This window comes from Aulonocara sp. 'chitande type north' Nkhata Bay, linkage group LG14 (assembly GCF_057382095.1).
Source record: "Aulonocara sp. 'chitande type north' Nkhata Bay isolate Kocher_YH1m ecotype deep benthic linkage group LG14, A_spYH_male_GT1.1, whole genome shotgun sequence".
Lineage (NCBI taxonomy): Eukaryota > Metazoa > Chordata > Actinopteri > Cichliformes > Cichlidae > Aulonocara > Aulonocara sp. 'chitande type north' Nkhata Bay.
Genome location: NC_141357.1, coordinates 18727221 through 18750191, shown reverse-complemented (window position 1 = coordinate 18750191; position 22971 = coordinate 18727221). Strand labels below are relative to the sequence as shown.

Genomic DNA, 22971 nt, shown 5'->3' with positions numbered 1-22971 from the left:
TAACTGAGTTAGTAACTGAGTTACAAGATTCTAAAAGTAATTAATTACTTGAAAAGTAACTATTGCATTACTTTAAAAAAAATGTTTAACCCTCTGGGGTCCAGGGTATAATTGGCATAAATAATTGGTATAAATGTTTAATGAATCATATTTCATAACTTTAAATGCAAATATAAATTGTCAATTTTAAAATCAAGTTTTGCAAACAACAACGTTATTTGCAGCCATTTACCTTTTACCCTATTTAAAAAACAAAAACAAATTCAGACTATTTACAGAACAATCAGCTGTTCTGCATTCAATAAGATGCCACACAAATTATTTGTGCCACTCCAAAAAATAATTTCTGTCCACTGTAAAGAAGAACATCACAGCCTGATACCTTCAGGTCTGACAGCAGCAGGTGTATCACTCCTTTTTCTACCTGGAGACAGCAGTCGCCTCATTCTTCTGACACACAACGCAAAACTATCCACAACACCACACACTAACTACACAAGACAGTAGCCATTATTCACACCACTGCTCATTATATAGTGTCTTTGTAGACTTATGTGTTGTAATGAGACCAGCTAACTAGTAGTAATAATGAACTAGTTTATCTTCAGTCAGACAGTCAGCACACAAGTGGATGCTGGGGTGGTGGAGGGGTTGAAAGAGCAGACAAATGTGGCGCTATGTCAGAAACAGAGATGGGAAATCTTGCAGCTGAAACAGGGCGTCTGGTATATGACACGAGGACGATGAGGCTTTTTATTGCGTGTGCTGTGTGACGCAGTGCAGTTCCTGAACCACCTCGCAGGCTTCGCTTCATTTGATGCCGTAGGATGAAAGTCATCCCTTTTTATTGTTCTGCAGATGGTGATCCTCAAAATCTCTGCTGCGTGCACAGTATTCCTCCTCGTGCCGCTGCGGTCGGTCTCTGGTAGCTTGAAGGGGAGGGGGAAGAGCGTGAAGCCTTGTGCTGACCCAGACAGACCCAAACAGCAGGAGGCCCATTCTAACATACCGAGCTATACATAAAACTCAGTGCTACACCACTGCAGAAGACGTCTGCTGCTGTAATTTGAAGGAAATTAGTCATGTAATAACTTTGATGGAGCAAAATTGTTGCTGGATGTTCAAATATAGCGCAGATGACAGCCAAAGACAACCCATGAAAAGGTGTATTAGCCAGCCTCTGTCACTTAAGAAAGAGATCTGTTGTAACATTAGGCTTTCTAGTAGGTGAGTGCATTAATATTTAATTTGGCTTTTAGGAAGGAATATATAACAGCAGGAGAAACACGCACATGCACTTCCAGCATAGTGATCAAAGTAACGGTGACAACTAAGAGAAGTCTGATTGACTATGATTGAAAAAGGAAACTTTAAAATATTTTTTCTGTTAATACCAGAGATCTTTTTTTCGGGGGGGTGCTCCATTTTATGTGCAAAAGTATTGCCGTAAGTTGTTGCATCATCGAATTGCCCTTTGGGAGGGTTTATAGTGAGTCAGTGACAAGTTTAAGGCGAGACAGAACAACGCAGCTCTTTACTGTGAAGTCAATGCCAGCGACCTGCAGTCATTCAAGCAGCAGATTTTATCCTTGGGGATACAGACTGCAGATGTCTTTGACTAGATATGAAAATTAATATGCTTATTCCATACACAATAGAAAGGGAGTGTTTGTGTGTGCATGTCTGTAAAAAAATGTTCAAGCTTGCAGCATTTGCAGTGCTTTTGAGCCATCTCTCTCCTGTTTCAGTCTTTCTACCCGAGGGCTGTCCTGTTCCTTAGTAAATATTTGTACTTGACAGCAAATCTATCTCATTTATTAGTGCACGTGTGCGTGCGCATGCTGGATTGGCACAAGGACGAGGCTCTGTGTAGGGGCAGTTAGTGCATTTTGCAGGACTACCTAGAGCTGCATAGATGCTGCAGGTCTTCGATACACAAGTATAGCTCTCTCTAATTGGGAATTCAACCTGTGCAGTGGAGCAGAAATCTGCCACAGTCAGCAGCTTGGCTTTGCTTTCATTAAGACACACATACAAAGACACCCACCTCTGTTCTCATGAAAGACAGCGAGCCAGATGATAATATTAATTGGGTCGGCTCCAGGTCCGTAAAGTAACTCACACATATTCAGCCTCAAACAATTTCAAATGAAGTCGTCGTAATGCTAATACAAATAAACTAATCTTCAAAGAAACTGAGGGGTAAACACTGGAGCAGAATATGTTTTATGATTTTCCACACGTGCTCAGACCCTATGATGTGTTCACGTTGATACTGTGTGAGTGACACAGTCATTCTTGGAGTGTTGCTTGCTCATCTGTCTCTGTGTTCTTTCCCTCCCCTTTCCACACCAGTGCCTTTCTGGGATTATACTCATTCTCCTTAAACAGACACCTGCAAGTCTCACACATACACACCTGCAAGCTCACAGCATAAAAAAGAACCCCGTGCCTTCACCGTCAACCGTAAAAGCATGTGCCTTACCCCCAAAGTACACAAACACACTTACTGGATTTGCTCATTAGAGGCAATGCAGTAGCATAAGTCTGAATGTGCTGCTGTCACATTGTACAATCTAAAGAAACATTACCTCACAATTCTGTCACCAGACATGAAATTATCTCTTGCTGAAAATGTGTCTTTTTTTATCTTTAGTAAAATCGCAGACTACCTACATGATGGGTTCACTGTCATTTGCAAGCATGGACAAGGAATAAAGGCTATAATATGGTTGTAAATGTAGATTCATTTAGTTCAGCTGTATCCACACTTGACCATTCTCCAATTCAGGGTTGTGGGTGGGAGGCTAGGTCCTATCCACTTGTCATAAGGGGAAATAGACAGGATACGCCATGGATAGTTCATCACAGGGCTAATACGGACTGACAGATAACCTGATTCCCTCCCATCCACAATCTAGGGCCAATTTAGAATCACCAGTTAACCTGACAAGCATGTTCGAGCACCGGGGACCACCCAGAGGAAACCCGTAAAGACACACAAAAGACCCCATCCAACCAGATGGTTCAAACCAGGAGTCTTTTTGTTGCGAGGTGCCAGGCTCCACATGGCAGTTCTTTCCCTTGTTAGAAAGAATTTGAGTAGCAAATGATCATTATTCTTAATTTCCTGACATTTTTATATGTATAATAAGATTTATTCAAATGAGCAGATAGCTTTAAACTGATTTCACACTATCTTCTCTACTTATCCAATATTGTCACACAGTTGTCCTCATTTAACCTGCTAATGCTCACACAAACACTGACATTATCCACTTTTCATTTAGTCTGACGCAGATGTGCAAATATCAGCTGCCTGTAAGACAGAAATCGAGGATTTTAAAGGAAGAGGCAAACGTGTGCAGCACCTCAACTAGAGATAGCTTTCATTTGATGCATTTCTTTTCTATATAACTCATAAGTCTGTTCTTAATTTCTTATGACCATTTTACTGAAAAAGGAGGCCTAAAACAACCATCATCAGTGTTATAAATGCAATATATATAGAGCGCTATCTACCTTCACTTCTCCTTCTCTCTGCCCTGCCAAAGGAAATGATAAAATCTTTCCCCGCATTTCTCTCCTAATGGCAGCCATGCTGTCTTGCTGCCAGTGTTTTTGGTTTGTTTTTTGTTTTTGTTTTTTTTTGGGGGGGGGGGGGTTACAGCACTACCTGAACTGCTAATGAAGCTCTGCTAATGCTGACAGTTTTACCTTTAAATTGTTTCAAGTACATATATATGGACAAAAGCTCTGCTAGGGTTTGAGTGCTTAAGCCACGACTGTACTTGATTAGTTTAGGGCTTTCTCCTTGTACTCAGGGAGGACAGTTGCTTTCTACTATAAAGGTGAACGTATCAGCAGTATCTTCTTGTTATGTTGCTTTTGCGAAGCTCCGACTCAGTCATGCATCCCTGAAGTGGTTTCTGCAGGCGGTGGAACATCGGACTGTGGTATAATAAGTGCTGAAGCTTTGGTACTCGAGTATGACTCCAGCAAACTCTAGGAGACCACTGAATAAACATTTAGAACTTTTACATCTACTTTTATCAATGCGATAAGTAAATGAAAGTGAACTGTGTAATAATTTCTTTAAAAAATATAAAAAAACTTGTGTTCTTATCCACTTTATGATTTCTATGCCGCGTGTGTTGTAAAGATTCACTGCCCTTGGTATGGACAGTGCAATGATTATTATTCTGCTGATGACCACAATCAGTGAGCAATCAAACCACCACTGATTGTTGCTCTGCTTCTGCTGTCTTTCTTCTATTCTTCCTCTTATCTTTTTGCCTTCAAACTGCCTGTGGTCTCTCTGAATTGCTCCCAGATTAAATTAAAACACTCGTGCTGTTTTTCACAGACAAAACAGCACGAGTGTCGGTTTCATTTCTCTCATTTGTCTGTGCATAACTGAGATAACTGTTGTAGTTCTCTGCTTAACCACATTACAAATCAATCTTTTCATCACAGTTGTTTGTTGGCATCAGAACAAATATTCACCTTCTACATTTTCACCGAGCAGACTTATGTGAATAATAAACGTATAAAGATTCTAGTCGAGCTCCTGGATCTGAATCTTTAGCAACAAGTGCTTTAATTAATTATTTTAAGTGTCCACCTGTCAAATAATTGCCTTAATTCCCTCAAAATGAGTTTTGAGTCATTGCAGCAGGTCCAGTGTGTGCTAACTAGGTGATTTTTCTTCAAAGTGATGACACAAAGAAAGGCTGTGATCTTCAATCAATGAATGCCCCCTGCTTTTTTTACTGCATCTCTTTCAATCCTCTCTCCATCTCTACAGTCACTTGTCATTGAAGTTGTCCCCATAACTAATAGTGTCTCCACCTCTCAACCATTTTCACTCAGTCAATATTAAGGATATTTTTAATGTAAATCACTCCCGTCCTTCCACGCCATTCTTCATTCTGTGCCTCCACTGTCCCAAACATTTGTCTTTATCATCACATAAAGCAATAACTGACCTGTCTCTTTCAATCTTAGTGTTAAAGGGAACTTTGCAGTGTAACACAGTATAAAAAGAGCTATTTTCCTTAGTGTATTTCTGTCATACCATAAAACACAACAGATTAAAAAAAGAGAAGGTAATTTGCTATTGTAAAAATTAGTAAGTCTTGATAAAAAGCACAAAGCGAGAGGGAAAAAAATGTGATCGTTTATTAATTTGATACTTTTCTGCATTATTGTCAAGTTGATCTGAACCGGCTTCACAACGATGTCAAGTGGTACAGCTGTACTCCTCGCAACTACTCTGTGAACTTGCGAGAAGAGCTGAAGACCACCAACGCCGTCTTTTTCCCTCGATGTCTGCTGGTGAAACGCTGCGGGGGCAACTGTGGCTGTGGCACTACTAACTGGAATAATGGTTGTACCTGTCAGGCCTCCAAAACAACGCTCAAACTGCACGAGGTAGGTTTAGCACCATGGAGGCACTCACACCGAGTTCAGATAATTACAGATTTCCAGACCACACAGCATCACAAAGAAAGAAAGAAAAGACGTGCAAGCTATACAGACACCCACACAGGCACACTAAGATATTTGGATCTCACAGTAAACCAGCAGAAATCTTTTTTATATGGGGAAAAAGAGCAGAAAAATTAGAGGGTGTGAAAGGGAAATTTGCTACATATTCCCTCTACTGCGTCTATCTGGTGAGCAATACCTTTCAAAGATGTTTTCCATAATGGCTCATGTGATATTTGAGACTTTTGGTGTAAGAGATGATTTTGCTACTGTTACTGTTGAACTATGATGGAACTAGATGAGTCCACCAGAAGAAGCAAATTGTAACAACCATTACACTGTTTGTTAGTAAAACTGTTGTTTTCAATACATTCTGTTTCAAAAGAAAAAAAAGTTTCTTGTCCATAAAAACAATAGTTCAAATCATAAACAGTTTAATGTACTCAATATTTTTCCGTGAATGTTTGTGCATATTGCAGCTGTAATTATGCAGCAGTACATGGGATCGTTAAGGGTTCTTCTTAAAAAGTCTGAAAATTAATTCAGCAAAAAATCGCCCCAAAATGTCTCACACTTCACAAACTTTTGCTGTCTTCATTAAATACTGAGAGGGAGCAACAAATCATATTAACCTTGGTCACACATGGCGATGAATGAGTCAATGGACAGAATGTATAATTACAAATGTACTGTAATATTTACAAAGTCCAGCAATACAAACGGCATATATATATATATTGTGAAATCTTTTTTAACTCCATTCACCCCTTTCTGCTCATTACTTCATTTAAATTCAATTCAGCTTTATTCTATTCATGTAGCACCAAATTACAACAACAGTTGCCTGAAGGCACTTTACATTCTAAGGTATAAAATACAGAGAAAATCCCAACAATTGTATGATATCGTATTGAGTGAAAAAAGAAAGGTGAAGGTGAAGAAGAAACACTCAGTGCATCATGGGAAACCCCCCAGCAGCCTAGACCTAACTAAACTGTAAAAGTTGAGAGGGTTCCAGTCTCCCAAAACCAAACTGGGAGCTAGTTCCACAGAACGTATCATTAAGCACTGAGATTTATCTGCAGTAGTTCTGTAAGAACATTTCTGCGTCTATTACAAACAAAGAAAAACATTCCTATAATGCACTTTTATTGCTAAATGTAATATATCAGAACTAAGACTAATACCACATGAATCATATCAAATTACAGGCCCATCGTAGACTAATAGGATACTTTCTTTCTACTTTTTTTCTTTGTGTTACTCAGATATATGAAAATCCTCAGATACATAGCAACATTTTAAGCCCAGTGAAATGCTGAGCTGGCATTACACTAATAGGACTATTTTTTATCAGCACTCCCAAATCCAAACAAAAAAACATCAATTAGGCCATAAAAATCATTAATTTAGGTTTGTTTTTTGTATGGTGCAGCGAGTCTGGTTACAGAAATGTTACAGAAAGGTGAAGCAGATTTATTCAAGCACGAGAACGACATTTAAAAGTTCCACATCGTGCTGGGTACACGATGCTGCGGAAGGAAGAGAGTGAGCGAATGAAAGAGGGACTGAGAGGAAGTGATTTAGATGCAGAGTGAGGGACAAGCAGGGAGAAATTGGGCGAGTAGTAGCGAGGGCTGCATCAACAATGAAACAGCAATGCACCATCAGTCTCGCGCTTTCTCCCCACTTCTCTTCTCAGTGCTTTGTATGCCGCCTCTGTCTTTCTCTTTCTAATCTCTCCATATCTCCATTGTAAGCATTCTGTCTCTCCCTTCCTCTCTCTCTCTCTGGGTTTCCATCATCCTTTCATTCTACCCAATTCCCATTTTCAATTTATCCCTTTGCAATCCACCATTCTTGTTCTTTAAGCCTGCCATTCATTCTTCTCTGTCACTTCCCTCCATCTCTTTGTGTCTTTGTTCTTGCATAGCATCATTATTGAAACATAGTCCATAGGGCTCTCTCTCACTGTCTCTCTTTCTCTCACTGTTAAAAATCATACAATGACAGTTTAGACAAAAGTGGGATTTGGGGTTGTAATGGTGCTATGTGTGTGAAAAGGAAAAAAAAGTGTATTGTGTCGGTACACATTGCACTGCAGAGTACAGAACCACTGCAGTTTGGGTTCTCATGAGTGTGTTTGTGTGTCTAAGAGAGAGTAGGGTACAGAGACTGTGACTTCCTTTGTTCACTCTTCTCCTTGCCGGTAATCACGGACCTGTAGCTGCTTCCTTCAGTGACTTAACTTCTCTAGAAACACGTTATTACTCACACTAACGTTTCACTTCTGGGAAGTCCTGACATTAATCATTGGTCGCGTCTCTTTCATTGAGCTTTGGAAAACAAATTTGCTGCATCATTTGTGGAACAGTTTGTACCTTTGCTGTATTTTTACATTAACAGGAAATGCAGCAAATGGTGACTAAATCAAATTATGATTTCAGTGCTATGTATTTCCCAGTAAACATTTCTTTTGGTAACTTATGTTTTCCTTATTACCTGATAATGGGAAAAGCTCCTGCTCCCAAAGACTCTGAACACAAATAAGAAGACAGGTTAAGACATGAACAGATTTTTAGTGTAGCCACTTACAATAAACAGGGAGAACAGAAACTCCCGAAAAGCCAGGAGAAGATGATTTTCCATGACTACCCCATCATCGACTTTGTAATCTACATTTTTGACTTGCCCACTTGCTTCAAAGCCAAGTTTTCTGACATATTCAAATCCTCTCAGGTAGCAGTTCCTCTTTTTTGTTGTTGTTGTTGAACTCCTGTAGTGTTTTGTCCCGACTGGTGTGCTTCCTCTTGATATTTCCTCTTTTATATTCAAACAGGATTCAACAAATACAATCACTTGACAGCACAAAACAACGTCTGGCAACGAGACGGAAAACAAGAAATAATTTGTGCCCATTTTCATTCCCATTCTGCGTCCTTACCATTTTTTCCCTCTGTGCCTCTTCTAGGTGCTGAAGTATGCTCCAGACCCCATTCGGTATCAGCGCCATCAGAGTCCAAAGGTTCGCTGGGTCATTGATGAAATTTTCCTCTCACATCATGAACAGTGTGAGTGCGCGTGTCCCTCCCAGCCCCCTCGCTGAGGCGGGCACATCTGGAACTGTTAGACGAGTTGTCCTTTCTATCTATTTTGCAATGGACTTCATATAATAATAGCACCGCTGACAAACATGCAACAAAGAAGAAGGTAACAATTGACTTGTAAACTGCAGCTCGCGTCATGACTTACCTTTCCTCTGTCTATGGGCCAAACCTGTAAATCCTGTAAACGCAACTCCCATCCCAATGTTTGCTATTTACCATTCCTGCAACTTGGTATTTCTGTCTTCACTGTTCGTGCTGCATTTAAACATTACATGTATGGTATGAGTGTTAACGTCTTCCAAAGAAATCCCCATTAAACTCAGTCCAATTTCTTTCCTCCCAAATTTTAAAACCGTCGTTGTTGTAAACTTAAATTTACATTTTGATGAAAGGATTTTAAGGGAGGCCAGCCTGATTGAACTGAACCTGAATTTTTCTCCAAGCCCTAGAAAAGAAGTCTTTTACTTTTATGTCACATGTTTTATTGCATTTTTTGTTTTAAATAAGACTGTTTCTAGAAACTTTAGGCAACTGCCACGAGCATGCTGAGATGAGTGAGTGTGAAACAGAAGGGGAGAGGGGGGGAGAGAGGGGGGATGGGTTGAAGGAAGTTTACACAAAAATAACACTTGATATGAACTACAACCTCCAGGCTAACTACAGCCCTCCACATTAACACATTTACATGCACACACATCCACTCCAGGCTTCCAAAACCCAAAAAACTGTAGTTATTTATACAGGATCCTGAGGCTTCTTCTACTTTGTCTGGATATCACGCTCCTCGTTATCTGTCCGTCCATCCACACAGCTCATGCGTCTTTCTTTTCTTTCTCTCTCGCTGCCTCCGAGTCGAACACATCAAAGAAAATGTCAGATCCGGCTCCTGCCCCGTGCCCAATTTTCCAAGCATTCCTGGCATTCCAGCTGCTAAGCGGAATTCTGCTAACGCGGATAAAACCGCGACACTTAGACCCTGAACGCACAGCAAAGGAAAGAGAGAGGGAAACAGGAAGTTTATAGGAGAGGAGGCTGATGGAAAAGGGGAAATCGAGCCTTCTATTTGTAGATCACCAGCACGTCGGGATAAGAGGAGCACGATGCTTTTATGATAGATTCCAATTTTTTCTTGAATTTTCTAAATGCTCGTGTGTGTCACAATCTCACACGCTGCCCTGTAAGTTTGCAGAGATCTGTGGGAATTACCGTGAGCGATGTTCTTGATCTCTGCTCATAACACAAGCAGCACTTGAGTGTGTGTATGCGTGTCAGTCCCCCTGTAGCAGCGCAGGAAGAGGTCCTTTTGTTTAAAGGGTGGAGGGTTACCAACAGTCTGTAAGAGCTGGCAGCGGATCCAAGCATGTGAATGCTCAGCATGTGACTGTGTGTGCATGTGTGTGTAGCTGTCGGTTTAATGGAGAGTCAAAGCAGCAAAGCTAGAAATTAAATGAAACGTTCACATTGTAACACTGAATTATTATTAATAGATGACAAATCTGGGTAAGTTTAGGTAAAATGACAGATTTCTGAGGCGCTCTGCTGGAAAAGTGTACAGGTGTATGTAGAAGGGACTAGAAGGGACTACAGATACTTTACAGAACAAACATCTAAACGTAAATTATGATTTTTTTTTAAACAAAAGCCAAATCATCTCTGAATCGCTAATAAATATTTTTTAATTTCTATGTGTTATTTCATTGTTAGACTTTTGGTACACTCAGAAAAGTGTTTTTCTTATCGCTTCTCATTGGGTTCTCATTGACTCTGCTTAGAGTCATCACCATCACTAATCAGCATATCAGAGACATCACATTCTGCAAGTTAAATTCATGCTGTGTGGTCAACACACAATGACTCAAGTCATTTATGTTATTTCAACAAAATGCTGTTTTGCCAGGTCAACATTTTAGGCTAAAACGTTTTTAAATGCATAGTATTGTGTTGAAGTAACACAAGGGACTCAAGTTAACTTTCTCCAATAAATCCAACTTAAGCAGAATCTTTAAAACCAACAGTAGTGAGGTTTGTTTTTTTAGAGTGCATAAGGACATCGGCTGCTGCAGTTTCTGGACCATGCATATAAAATAAAGGAATAGTTTTTACATGCAAATTGATGTATTATAAACGTAGCAGGACCTGTGGTTGTGCACCCGTGTGTGTGTGTGTGTGTGTGTGTGTGTGTGTGTGTGTGTGTGTGTGTGTGTGTGTGTGTGTGTGTGTGTGTGTGTGTGCGTGTGAGCGTGTGCATCCTGTGTCTGCCAGTTTGCTGCTGTTATCAGCACATTCCACTGTTGCATGCACCAGTGACATGCTCTTTTTTCCATGTAGCTGTTTTGTTTTCTCCTGCAGCTCTTGAATATGAGATCACATGTATCTCAGCGTAAAACTTTAACTAGTTTCTTAGGTCAAACACAAACAGAGGGCCTTTGGGAACATTTGAGAGTATCGTACCTTTCAAAGAGATTTGTTTCAGTTTCCCTTCCCAGAATTTCAACAGGTGGCTAAGTAGTTTTAACTCAGAGAAAAGCTGTTGATGTCTGTTTTAACGAACAAAAGTCAACCTCTGTTGCTCCATTCAAAATATATTAAAGACAAAACTGTATGCTTTACCTAAATAATTTATTGTCTTTTTCTGTTGTTTTATTTAAAAAAATCAGTCTGTTGGTTTTGATAAATAAAATATTTCAAGCATTATTGGCTCGAATGCTTTGTTTTGTGTTATTTTTCCCCAGCCAAAAAATGATTTTATCAGGTCTTTGCCCAGGTTTGATATGATATGGAACAATGACTTGTTTGATCACCTGTGCAAAGCAATGGCAAATCTGTGGCAGTTTTTTTTTTTTTTTGTTTGTTCTTTTGTTTTGTAGTGGATACCTCACACCCGATGTAGAGAAACACTGAGAACTGCAAAGAGCCAACGCAAACATAAGAAGAAGCTGTCAGATACCTTCTTACACACAGGACACAGGTCGCACAGGTCACCACTGAAACCGCAAATGCAATTTTTAAGAACAATGTAACACTAGTAGGTTCAGGAGGGGCTAAATAATTGAGCCAATCGAGTGTTTATTAGTTTTCCACAATCACTTTTCAGGAACGCCTCCACTTTTCTCTGAGCTGGTGATTCAGCTGCAGTCCAGCAACTTGGGAAAGATTTGGACAGCTGGATAATCGGACTGAGCTTTTATTTTTTTTCCCCGCTTCGTCATTCACTCTGGGGAAAAATAAAAATAGAAAAACAAAATCTCTTCATTGCAGCTTTATTTCCTGTTGCTGAGGGACAGATGTTACGTTGAATTCACAATGATGCATATTTTGTCATAATAATGCATTTTGTAATTTAACTGCATCAGTTTCATCAACACTTCTCGTAACGCTGGCACAAATTATTTTGTAATGTTGTCTGTGTGGTTGTTTTTCCAACATAATATGCTCACAGTTACATTATGGACATGTTAGTTTACTTTAGTTTGCTACTATCATAACAAGTATTAGTTAGAACTAACCAGGAAGTCAACTTGAACTTCAGAAAATATTAAAAAGATGTTGGGGATATAAACCAAATCTAATGCTGCTCAAACTTCTATATTAAAAGGCACATTCACACATTGCTTTAAGTGTTATTATTTTTAAACATCTATCACAGTGGTAGTTTAACCAAAAACCATTTGTCATGTGAACTATAGAAGCTTGAGAATTGAACCGCCGACGTCCTCTCTATGCTACTACCTGAATCATGGTAAACACACCAGGTAAGCATAATCTTTCATCATGCAGGATTAATGTGTTAAAAGGAAATGTTATGACCAAAACCTCCAAGACTGTTTTTGCTGCCTGACCTCTTAGCAGTCTCTTCATGACTAATTTCTTTGCTACCATCACTCCCAGCTGAGGATCGTTAAACAGCTGCTGTTAAACTGAAGTGCGTTCTGCAAACGCAGGTCACGCTTCAAGTTTGAGGTCAGGTCTCTGGTCCGGCCAATTCGTCCACACCAAACTTGCTTTCTGCAGTGGTGCACAGTCATGTAGAAACAGGAAGGGGCCATTCCCAAACTGAACTTTGCAGTTGGCACAATGCAGTCAGACACGGTGTCAGATTTTACATGGCCCACCACTTTGTAGTTAAGTTCCTGTTGTTCCTTATCGCTTCCACTTTGTTATAATACCACTAACAGATTACTGTGGAATATTTAGTATTTAATTTCACAACTGAACTTGCACAGGTGGCGTCCTATCACTGTACCACGCTGGAATTCACTGAGCTCCAGAGAGCGACCCATTCTTTCACAAATGATTGTAGAAGCAGTCTGCATGTCAAGGTGCCCGATTTTATACACATGCGGACATGAAAGTGACTGGAACACCTGAATTCAATGATTTTGATGGGTGAGCGATTACTTTTGGTATTATAGTGTAACATTAGTGGGCTATGACCCTTATTAGGTGCCGTGGTAATCACACAGAGCAGATTAAAGCAAATCGACTGTGTGTGATATTATACAGGTCAACCTCACAACAACAAAGTAGAATGCTTAGGTCATCAGTAACAAGGGCTACCAGCTAATGTGACCCATGGCACTGTCACTGCCACTACAAGGCTAAACATGCACACTGTCTGCTGGATTCATCTGTAGAAAAGAGTTTGCTGTTTCAAGTCGTAATACTGCTACCCTTCCCATTTTATCCGAGTCTTTTTTACATATCTTAAGGTTGTTTCCTGTCCCAGTTGTTGCTGTGGCAACCCTTCCTGTGCTCTTATCGTTAAACAGCAGTCTCCCCTTATACAGCCCGACAGTCACATCCCAGTACAAACAGCCAGACATTTGTCCATCCATCCACCATACATCCATCCATCCTGAGTAGTTTTTGAATTACCCAAAGAGAGAGAGAGAAAAAATCCAACAAAGTACACTGCTCTGAGTCCCTATGGACACGGAAAAGACTGAATATGAAACATAGAGCGAGATAAACAAGAGTGACCAGAATTAAGATTGAGCTTTAAAAAAGTGAAGTAAACAGAGAGAGACTGTAGGGAAAGGCAGATCAATCAGAAAAGAGAGAGAGAGAAGGTCAGAGAGAGACGGGGCATGTTTGTTTGAGCCCATCATTCCTACACGGCTATTTTCGAGCCTGTCAGCAGCTTCTTATCTTTTCCTTGTGGGCAAACACACACAAAATGTCAACTCACTTTGTCTTACAGATTAGGCTGCCCTCGGGCTATTTTCATTTTTTCTTAAACATGCATACATTTAAATGACTGTCGTGCAGCCCCAGTAGTGAGGCTTTCTCATTCTTGACCTGATTCTCTGCTTCCTCATCTGTGCCTTAACCCTCCACTCAGTCTCTACTCCACTCGCTCACACTCGTTTAGCACTTTCCTTTAGATCGAGGTGTGTTTCACGCGGTCTTTCTGTTATTTCCTTCTTATTCGCATTGACTCAGTCTCCCCTCTTTGTGGCGTAATGATTTCTGTCTTTCTCACAGCATCAGGAGGAATCATAACCCAGCGGTTAACTGAGAAACCAGGAAATTAAACCTGGAGGGAAACATTCAAGGACCTTCATTCAAACCTCTGTTATGATATTGCTCTCCTGCCACTTCTTGTATATTTTATATTCCTTTTGTCATCTCCTTTTCTCTAATGGCGTTTAAGTGTACTTCTGGAAGCAATGGTAAGGAGGCTGTCAATTTTCAATCTTTTTTTGTGATTTATTAATAATAGAGTTAGTATCTTACGATCATAATACCTACCCGTGCTTGTGCTCTAACTGATTTATATATATATCTCCTTCTCAGCTGACTGGTGGTAATCCTTGATGATTTAATCTGGAAGATCTGAGGAGTCTGACAAAAGCAGAGGCAATGTTACAGATTAAACTGCTGCTCTCCCGCCTTATTTCACAGGACTTGAAGTTATTCATTCCATGTGTTTGTGTAATGTGTAATGTTTAGTCATATTACAATTACCCATGTTTTTCTAGTTTAAAGGTCAATCAAATGGCTAAATTAAATTGTAAAAGTATTGCTCATAGTGGCCCTTCAGCACTACTGAAATGTTGAGCGTCTTTAAGCTTGTTTTGGTTTATTGCCCTGACAAAGCTAGCATTAGAGAGCACATGGTCATTTTAAAAGCTTGCTTTTTAACATTTTTGTGTTCATACGAGCTGCAGTGCTGTTAAACTTGTCAACACTGAGTGCGTTTTTGTCTATCAAAACTTAAAGTTGAGTCGAAAGCACGATTTAATCTAGGGAGGAGGTTGAATTGTGCTTAATTAGCCTGGACAGTAGCGGGGATGGAAAGAGTTGGGTGAACTGATTAAGCGACAAACAGATTTCAGTGAGAAGAGAAATACACTTGACAAAGACAGACAGCGCCAGACAGGAAGATTTGAGGGGGCAAACTGATGGGAATTGACGGAGAGGAGAAGACTCATGAAGACAGAAAAAAAAGGCCTTAAGACAGAAGTGAGCGTTTGAGAAAAAGCGACACATGGGCAGATGATGAGGAGGTGGAGGATAGCTGATGAAGTCATTGAGGCGTGTAGGAAAGAATGGTGAGAATATGACCCTTAACTGAGACACGCTGTAGTGAGACAGCATTGCCCTACATCGCACACAGTGTGAACTGACATGCAGCAGAGACGAATGGGAGGAGCGCTGTCAATCTGTCCTTTCTTTAAAAAAAAGAAAAAGAAATTGTCTCCTCTTCTCCAGACAACTTCCAAGATAACAAAACAGCTTCTTTATGAGTATTTAGTCTTCAGCCACTTATATCACTCACAGAGTAACATGTGGCTGTTTTACTTTGTTGCCCACACGTGGGTGAGGATTGTCCTTTGGCCACTTTGGAAAACATTGCACAGTTTTTCTTCCCTTTGACTGATTCCTCTAATTACCCTTTTTACTTATACGCACACACATACAAACACCCGCGACCTGCAGCTCTTCCTCCTTGTCCCTTGCCCCCATCTTTACCCTCTTTCACACTACATTATAGAACAGCTTTCATTTAGGTATGAATATTAGATATTTCCTTTGAATAATGGAGAGAGACTTTATGTGAGGAATCTGCAGACATAGAGAGAAAAAAGGACAGTCCTGCTCGCGGGTCTTCACTTGCACATTTAAAATAGTCCAATAAAAATGACATTCTCACATCCAAACTGTCCCATTAAATAAATGATTTACTTAAAGTGCAAGGCAAGAATTCAGGTCTGTGTCTTTCTGTACACTGTGTTGCTTCAAAAGGTGGGAAACTGGAGGTGTCTGCTTGCGATGCAACTGCAGCTCTTTCTGATATACTGCGAAGAAAGAGTACTGTGTTTTCTGAGTGATACCATATTACAGCAGTTAGTGAAAAGACACCGATTTTTTTCTTTATTGGGACATTTTATGGTGCTTGGTGCTCTCTAGACATTATGGCGGTGGAATGCATTAAAAGTTTCACACATGGCTTCTAAAAGAATGGAGACAAAAAACAAATATCAGACTTTCTTTTTTCAGTTCTCGAGAAGTCAGGTTTGAGAAATTACGTTTATAGTTGCATGATATTGGAAGAGAACAGGGAATTACAGAGAAAAAAGGAGAGCGAGGAGGGTACAGGAAAAAACAAATAACACAAGCCCCAAGGCGCAGGATACACTCAAATTTGATAAAAGTGATTCACTGCTGTGTGTGTGTGTGTGTGTGTGTGTGTGTAGGTATTACTTATAAGAGTTCATTCTGGCAGGAACCTCATGGCACACTTGATTCTCGCAGCCTATTCAATTACCTGAATTATCCGGTGCACACACACACACACTCTGCTGTGTTTTTGGAGCTTGAGAGGACATTACTTTGACTCTCATACATTTAGTTGGGAACTTACCCTAATCACAAGTCACCATTATGTTCACAGGATCAATCATATCCATGTGTCTCCTCATTGTAACAAGCTATGCAATATGCTCTGGCATGGAATGTATTGCACAGCTCTTCATTTGCATAATCATTATGTCTTTATGCAAATCAGAAGAGTCAAGTGTGACTCAGTGCCTCTGGAAAATCCCAATAATCTTTTAAACTAACCTTTCCTTATCTACATGCCACTGCTGTTTAATTAGCAGTGGCATGTAGAAAGAACACAGAGTCAACTTTAAATGCTTTCAAAAACATGCCAGTGAACTATTTCTGTAACAGAAGCAAATTTTGCAACCGCGTTGCAAACTTTACAGTTTATTTTAAATCGGACTGTATGTAAAGGATGGACACCATCAGCATGATATTACCAATTGATTTTGGCCACCATCCTGTTGTTTTCTAAGGAGCTAAGAGTGATCATATTTACAAGGATAGGAAGTTGCATCCATAGATTCATTAGCATTTATGCACAGTCGCACATACCTGCTAGTGAATGTTAAATAAGCTAATAACTTCTCTTATCAAAACTGGTGCTCTGACCTCTTGGCCTGTAACTCACAGCGGGCTTTGATTTTTTGCCACATAATCCCACACAGCAAACCTGGTTGTTCACTGGCTCATAACAGACATGAAACTTAGCAGACAGCTGCCAGTCACAGAGTCGTTGCAACTTTAAGTCTAAGCGGCACCTGAATGGATGAGTCATTAAAAAGTTGATAGCCTTAGTTAATGCAATCCTTTTTGTACAGACTACATGTCTTTAATGCTTGTAATGTGGGCATTGTAACACTGCAGTCTATGGGGATTGACTCGCTTTACTCACCAGCCTCAAGAGGTCACTCCAAGAACTGCAGTTTTTGGTACCTCCATGAAAACCTGCAGAAAACCTGCAATTAGTTTTTGTTCAATTAGCCACAGCTGAGTGTATATATGGTTGTAAGAGACTGCTGTACAGGGATAACACCTGCCAATTATAGCATGTTTATCTTCTTTTGAAAGCTGTGAAGTGGCAACAACACACTGACGTGAACATGTACTATCACACCTATCCTTGTGCTTATTTTAAGCTGCATCTTCAGGCGAAATTTTAACCCTTTAAGACCTGTGAAATTACCAATAAGTTTGATGTGTCACATGGCCCTCTTCCTATTGAAAAAACAAAAGTTGTATCCAAGATGGCCGACTTCTAAATGGCCACCATGGTCACCACCCATCTTGAGGAGTTTGCCCCCTCACATATACTAATGTGCCACAAACAGGACTTTAATATCACCAACCATTCCCATGTTATTACGGTGTATCCATATAAATGGCCCACCCTGTACATTACATTAGCAGTGGCATGTAGAAAGGATTAAGGCTGGATGACAAGAATGTTACTTATATGCAACAAAAAAAATAACTTTTACACATGCTCTTTAGGACATTTTCACTTGAATTCATCATAAGTTACAAACTTGTAAGCTTCAAAAACAGAAAAGCCAGAAACTCTAAAAGAAGTCATTTCTATACTCAGATAACAAGCCTCACGCGGAAAGTGGCGATAAGACGAAGCATCTCATCCCAAAGCAAACAACGTGATCTGCCAGACCTGCTGATGGTTCTGTTATTGATTTGCATGTATTGCAGCCAAACAAAAAACACAATTATTATTATTAATGATTATTTAAAAGATGTATATATGAGTATTCTGTACACTCACATTTAGCCAAAACACTGAATATTTCAATTATTAGTGAATCAATGATCTTAAATGTAGGGCTAACTGTAAAGTTGAATTCTGCAATTCTCTGCACAACGTAAAGTGCTCCCACATACTTGCTAACTGTTCAAATAATTACTCTGAATTGTATATGTGAACACGGACTTTGCTTTGTTTAATGGGGACAGGATGTTGAGAGCAAAAATCCCCAGGGGGATTTGCACCCTGATCCTTCATGTTGTGAGGAAATAAGGCTAAAATAAACGTGCTTTCACCCAGGTTCAAATCTTGGCAGCGATGTATTTGGCTCGGCCCGTGCAACAAACAGAGTTGGCAGTGACTGCAGATAGGAACACTGCCAGTCATGTCCTGGTCACTGTATGGCTGCCAGCGGTTGATCAGGACCCCTGTTTTGAAGGGATGGAGCAATCTGCACGAGGCAACATGAAACTCTCGATGTGAAGCTCCACACTGTGTATCTGGTAACTGCTGATCTATGCTCTCTTCAGAGAATGACAAGGCTTGGCCTGGACACAGAATACAAACACACATGATGTGAATTTGTTAATGAACTGCTTTTTTCTTTTATACCACATGCCTGTGTTAACAGTGCTTTGTGTACTACTTTTGGATGCCTATCAAGCAACTACAGATGAAAACTACTTGCAGAGTCAAAGTACATTTCAAGTGCACATGCATTGGTCCTGAGCCTGTGCTATAAAATAAGTTTAACATCTTTATATCTGCATGCACTTACCCCAACATCTTCAGTCAGGATAATACACAATGCTCAACTAATTTTAACTTATTTATCAACTCATATCGACTCATCAAAAGTTAGCTCAGGGTTTCCTCTACGGGTTTAGATGAAAGAGGTAGTGTTGGCAGCATCTGACCAATCACAAACATGGATAATTACTTTCGGCAGAGCTGCTGATTTCACTAATAAAGATTAAATTATAATATTAGAAAAATATGAAGCTATTAGACTCCAAGAAGGCTGCATAAGCACACAATAGTCAGAACTCATTCCCCGGCCTGATGGTGCAGGGAAATAATCCTGTCATCCACAGGAAAAATCCCCAAAGTTCAGGTGGCAAGCCGAGGAGATGCAAGAATACCCATCTTCCCTGCAACCTCTCACTGAGGGAATCTGCAGACTGGCACAGAGTCCATCCCCTCTCCATGAGACTGGTTCCAGAGCCCAAAATGTGCATTGAGGTGAGCCCATCTATATATCAACTATATCAGTCTCCTTCCCCACCAGAGAGGTGATATTCCATGTCCCAATAGTTAGCCTCAATAACAGGAGATTGGACCACCATGGCCCCCCGCTGCACAACATACATTGCACCCAGCCTTTACAGCGACTCCTGGAAGTGTAAGCCAACAGGTGGCCAGGCCTATGTTGTTATTTTGGGCTGGGGCCCATGCACAAAGGGCCGGCTCCAGGGAGGGGCCCCGGTAAATGTATCCCAGGTACATTGGTACGAGAGAGTTAATCATGAAAGCAAAGTTGGAGGAGATGGCTGGGGAGAGGAGGTCTGCACGTCCCCATGGCCTGGACCCGGACAAGTGAAAGAAGATGGATGGATGGATGGATGGATGGATGGATGGATGGATGGATGGATGGATGGATGGTTGGAGTAGTAAAACACATAATACAGACTGAAATCAACACAGCTGCTCCAGACAAAGCAGCAATATAAGAAGAAAAGCACTGTACAGTAGTTAAAAGTGCTCTATGAGCGTGTGAGTCAGTAAGACTGGAGAAAACTACTATATTAATAATATTTTTTGGCCTATTTGAGGCTAGGAAAGAAAGCTAGCAAAAATGCTACCTGTATAAGTTAACCAACTTCTCAGTATCAGAACTCTATTATTAAGACACGGGAGAAACTGATGGATTATAATGAGCATCTGATTCCATTAGTGTTTAAGAGGCAGTTATATTGCTTATTCCTTCAGCTGCAGCCTCAGCGGTGTCTCCCAGTAACAGTCTGAGAGAAACTGAAGAATAAATCTAAAAACAGATTTTAAATACAGAATCAGTCTACTTGCAAATTTGATGTAAGGTCAGTTTTAGGATCATATATTTTTACCTATCAAAGAATAAAATCATAAAATTGTTTGTAGCCAACAGGGAAAAAGTTAAGAAATAAAATTCCTTGTAAGAATTTATATTTCTTACTAATTATAAGTGAGATCTGAACACATTAGACACAAAAAAGACTTTACGCCTCCCTATCATTGTTTTCATATTTCCATTCAACACTCTGGCCAAGCTCTGAAAATATTCATGTTTTCCCTGATCATACTCTTGTTTATCTCTCTCTTGAGGAAAGAATATCAAATAAAACAGAATCAAACACACATTTGTCATTGTCTAAGCTAAAGGAGGATTTTGGAAAGTGGGAGTCCTTGCCTCTTTCGCTGGGTGGTAGATTAAATATCATTAAGATGACTATATTTCCTAAATTTCTATATCTTTTTCAGTGTCTTCCAATTTTTTTAACTGTCATTTTTTAATAATCTAAATAGTCAAATCTCCTCCTTCATTTGGAACAAAAAACCACCTAGGCTGAATCAGAGTGTATTACAAAGACCGCGGGGCGCAGGAGGCTTAGCACTCCCAAATTTTTTGTTTTATTACTGGGCAGCTAATATAAGAGCATTATTGTACTGGATAAAAGACCATGATAATTTATCATCATCATGGGTAACACTGGAGCGGCTGTCGGTGAGTCAATCCTCCCTGAGGTCTTTGCTGTGTGCCAGATTACCTCTGGCGGGACTGATCTCCAGCTTCACCACGAATCCTCTTGTTGTCCACTCACTGAAATTATGGTATCAGCTCAGACGGCACTTTAAACAGACTGAACTCTCTCTTAATGCACCACCGCATAGACATTGCATGTTCTCCCCATCCTTAATGGACAAGGCATTTAACATATGCACAAAGCTTGGAATAACATCAATGACTGCTCTTTTCACGGACAATATCTTTTCCTCATTTGAACAGCTGGTGAACAAGTTCAAGATCCCTCAGTCACACTTTTTCAGGTATCTACAACTCAGGAATTTTGTTGCTTCTAATACTGACTGCTTTCCGTCCTGTCCACCTCCATCCCTTTTGGATGATATTTTTGATTTTAAACCAAATGCTAAGCGGGTTATAAGTGATGTTTATGAGCTGTTAAGTAATTTTAGGCTGTCCACATTGCAATCACTTAGGGAACGATGGGGAAGTGATCTTGGCCAATGGATTGCAGATGACACTTGGCATAAGATAATCAATAGAATTTCTTCGTCATCTATTTGCCTTAAACATGTGGTGATTCAGTTCAAAGTTGTTCACCGTCTCCATTGGTCTAAAACTAGACTGAGCAAAATCAAGGATGGGTTTGACCCCACATGTGACCGGTGCAAACAAGAGCCTGCTTCCCTATTTCACATGTTCTGGGCATGTCCAAAACTGGGTAGCTTTTGGAAAAGCATATTTGAAACCATGTCCAACATATTTGATGTTCCAATTGCACCCTGCCCGTTTATAGCTATTTTTGGGGTGACACCTTGTGATGCCAGTCTTTCCAAATCACACTCTGATCTTCTGGCCTTCTGCACTCTTTTGATATATAGAATGATATTATTGAAATGGAAAGAGCCACTTCCACCTGTATATGGGCAATGGGTTAAGGGTGTCATGTACTATACTCAGCTGGAAAAGATCCGCTACACTGTAAAAGGTTCGGTTCGGAGGTTTTATGACACATGGCGACCTTTTCTTACTTACTTTGAAAGATTAAGTCCGGATACTATTGCTTAATGTGCGTGTGAGTGGGGATTTTTTTGTTTTTTTTTTGTTTTTTTGTTGTTGTTGGGGTTTTTTGGGGGGGGGGTTTCCCTTGCCGTTGTTCATTTATTTTATTATTTACTTTGTATCTGTAATTTTATTTTATTTTATCTCTTCTTTCCTCTCTGGCTGGGTTTTAGTTACACTGTTCTGGATGGGTGGGGGGGGGGGGGGGGGGGGGGGGGCACGACTGTTTGTTAATATTGCCATAATTGTTGTTGGAAGCAATTCTTTGTTCAATAAAAAGGCCTTGATCAAAAAAAACACACACATTTGTCCACTTCTGCAGATAAACAAAGGGAACATTGTGAAGACTACCACAATAAAAGTATAATAGAAGGAAAGCTCTTCAAAAAGAACACTTTGATGATCTCACAATCGTGAGTGTGTGTGTGGTATGTGGCTTCTCTACAAATTAGAAATGATTTTTGTGTGCACTGGAAAACCCATCCTGGAGATTAGGTCAGACAAAAAAAGGCAAAAAAAGAGGTGCAAAAAAACAGGAAACACATGTTAGCAGGGGCTACATAGCTCACCTTTGAGTATCTATCGCACACAGTGTATTCTGAGAATGTTTTGATAGCCCTAGGGTTGTGTTGATAGATTCATACAATAGAAACCCAGAAGATACAGAGCAATGTCTCCTATCACATCAAAGTAAAGGTAAGGTAAATGTGAGAAGCACTGCGCCTCATCTGTTTAATACCAAAAACTGGAAAAGAAAAATGCGATTTATCAGAGACAGGACTTAGAGCAGGACTGAGATCCTACTGTCACACCAGCTGTGGGCCATTAGCAGATTAGCAGCTGTGGCTCAGTGCACCACTGTCAGTGAAAAATGCTAATATGCTAATGTTTAATAGGTATAATGTGTACAAAAACACAAAGTACAGCTGACGCTAATGGTAATGTTGTGTTAC

The 22971-nt window shown here is 40.1% G+C and overlaps 1 protein-coding gene across 1 annotated transcript in view; it reads left to right on the top strand.

Annotated features, from left to right (window-relative positions):
* The window catches only part of pdgfd (platelet derived growth factor d), a 53222-nt gene extending 44048 nt beyond the window's left edge, over positions 1-9174 (top strand). Inside the window, exons 6-7 of the mRNA XM_086261372.1 lie at positions 5216-5433; positions 8462-9174. Of these exons, the coding sequence (XP_086117498.1) occupies positions 5216-5433; positions 8462-8596 (353 nt within the window). The 3' untranslated portion in view covers positions 8597-9174. The remainder of the gene's footprint in view (positions 1-5215; positions 5434-8461) is intronic.
* Positions 9175-22971: the final 13797 nt, after the last annotated feature.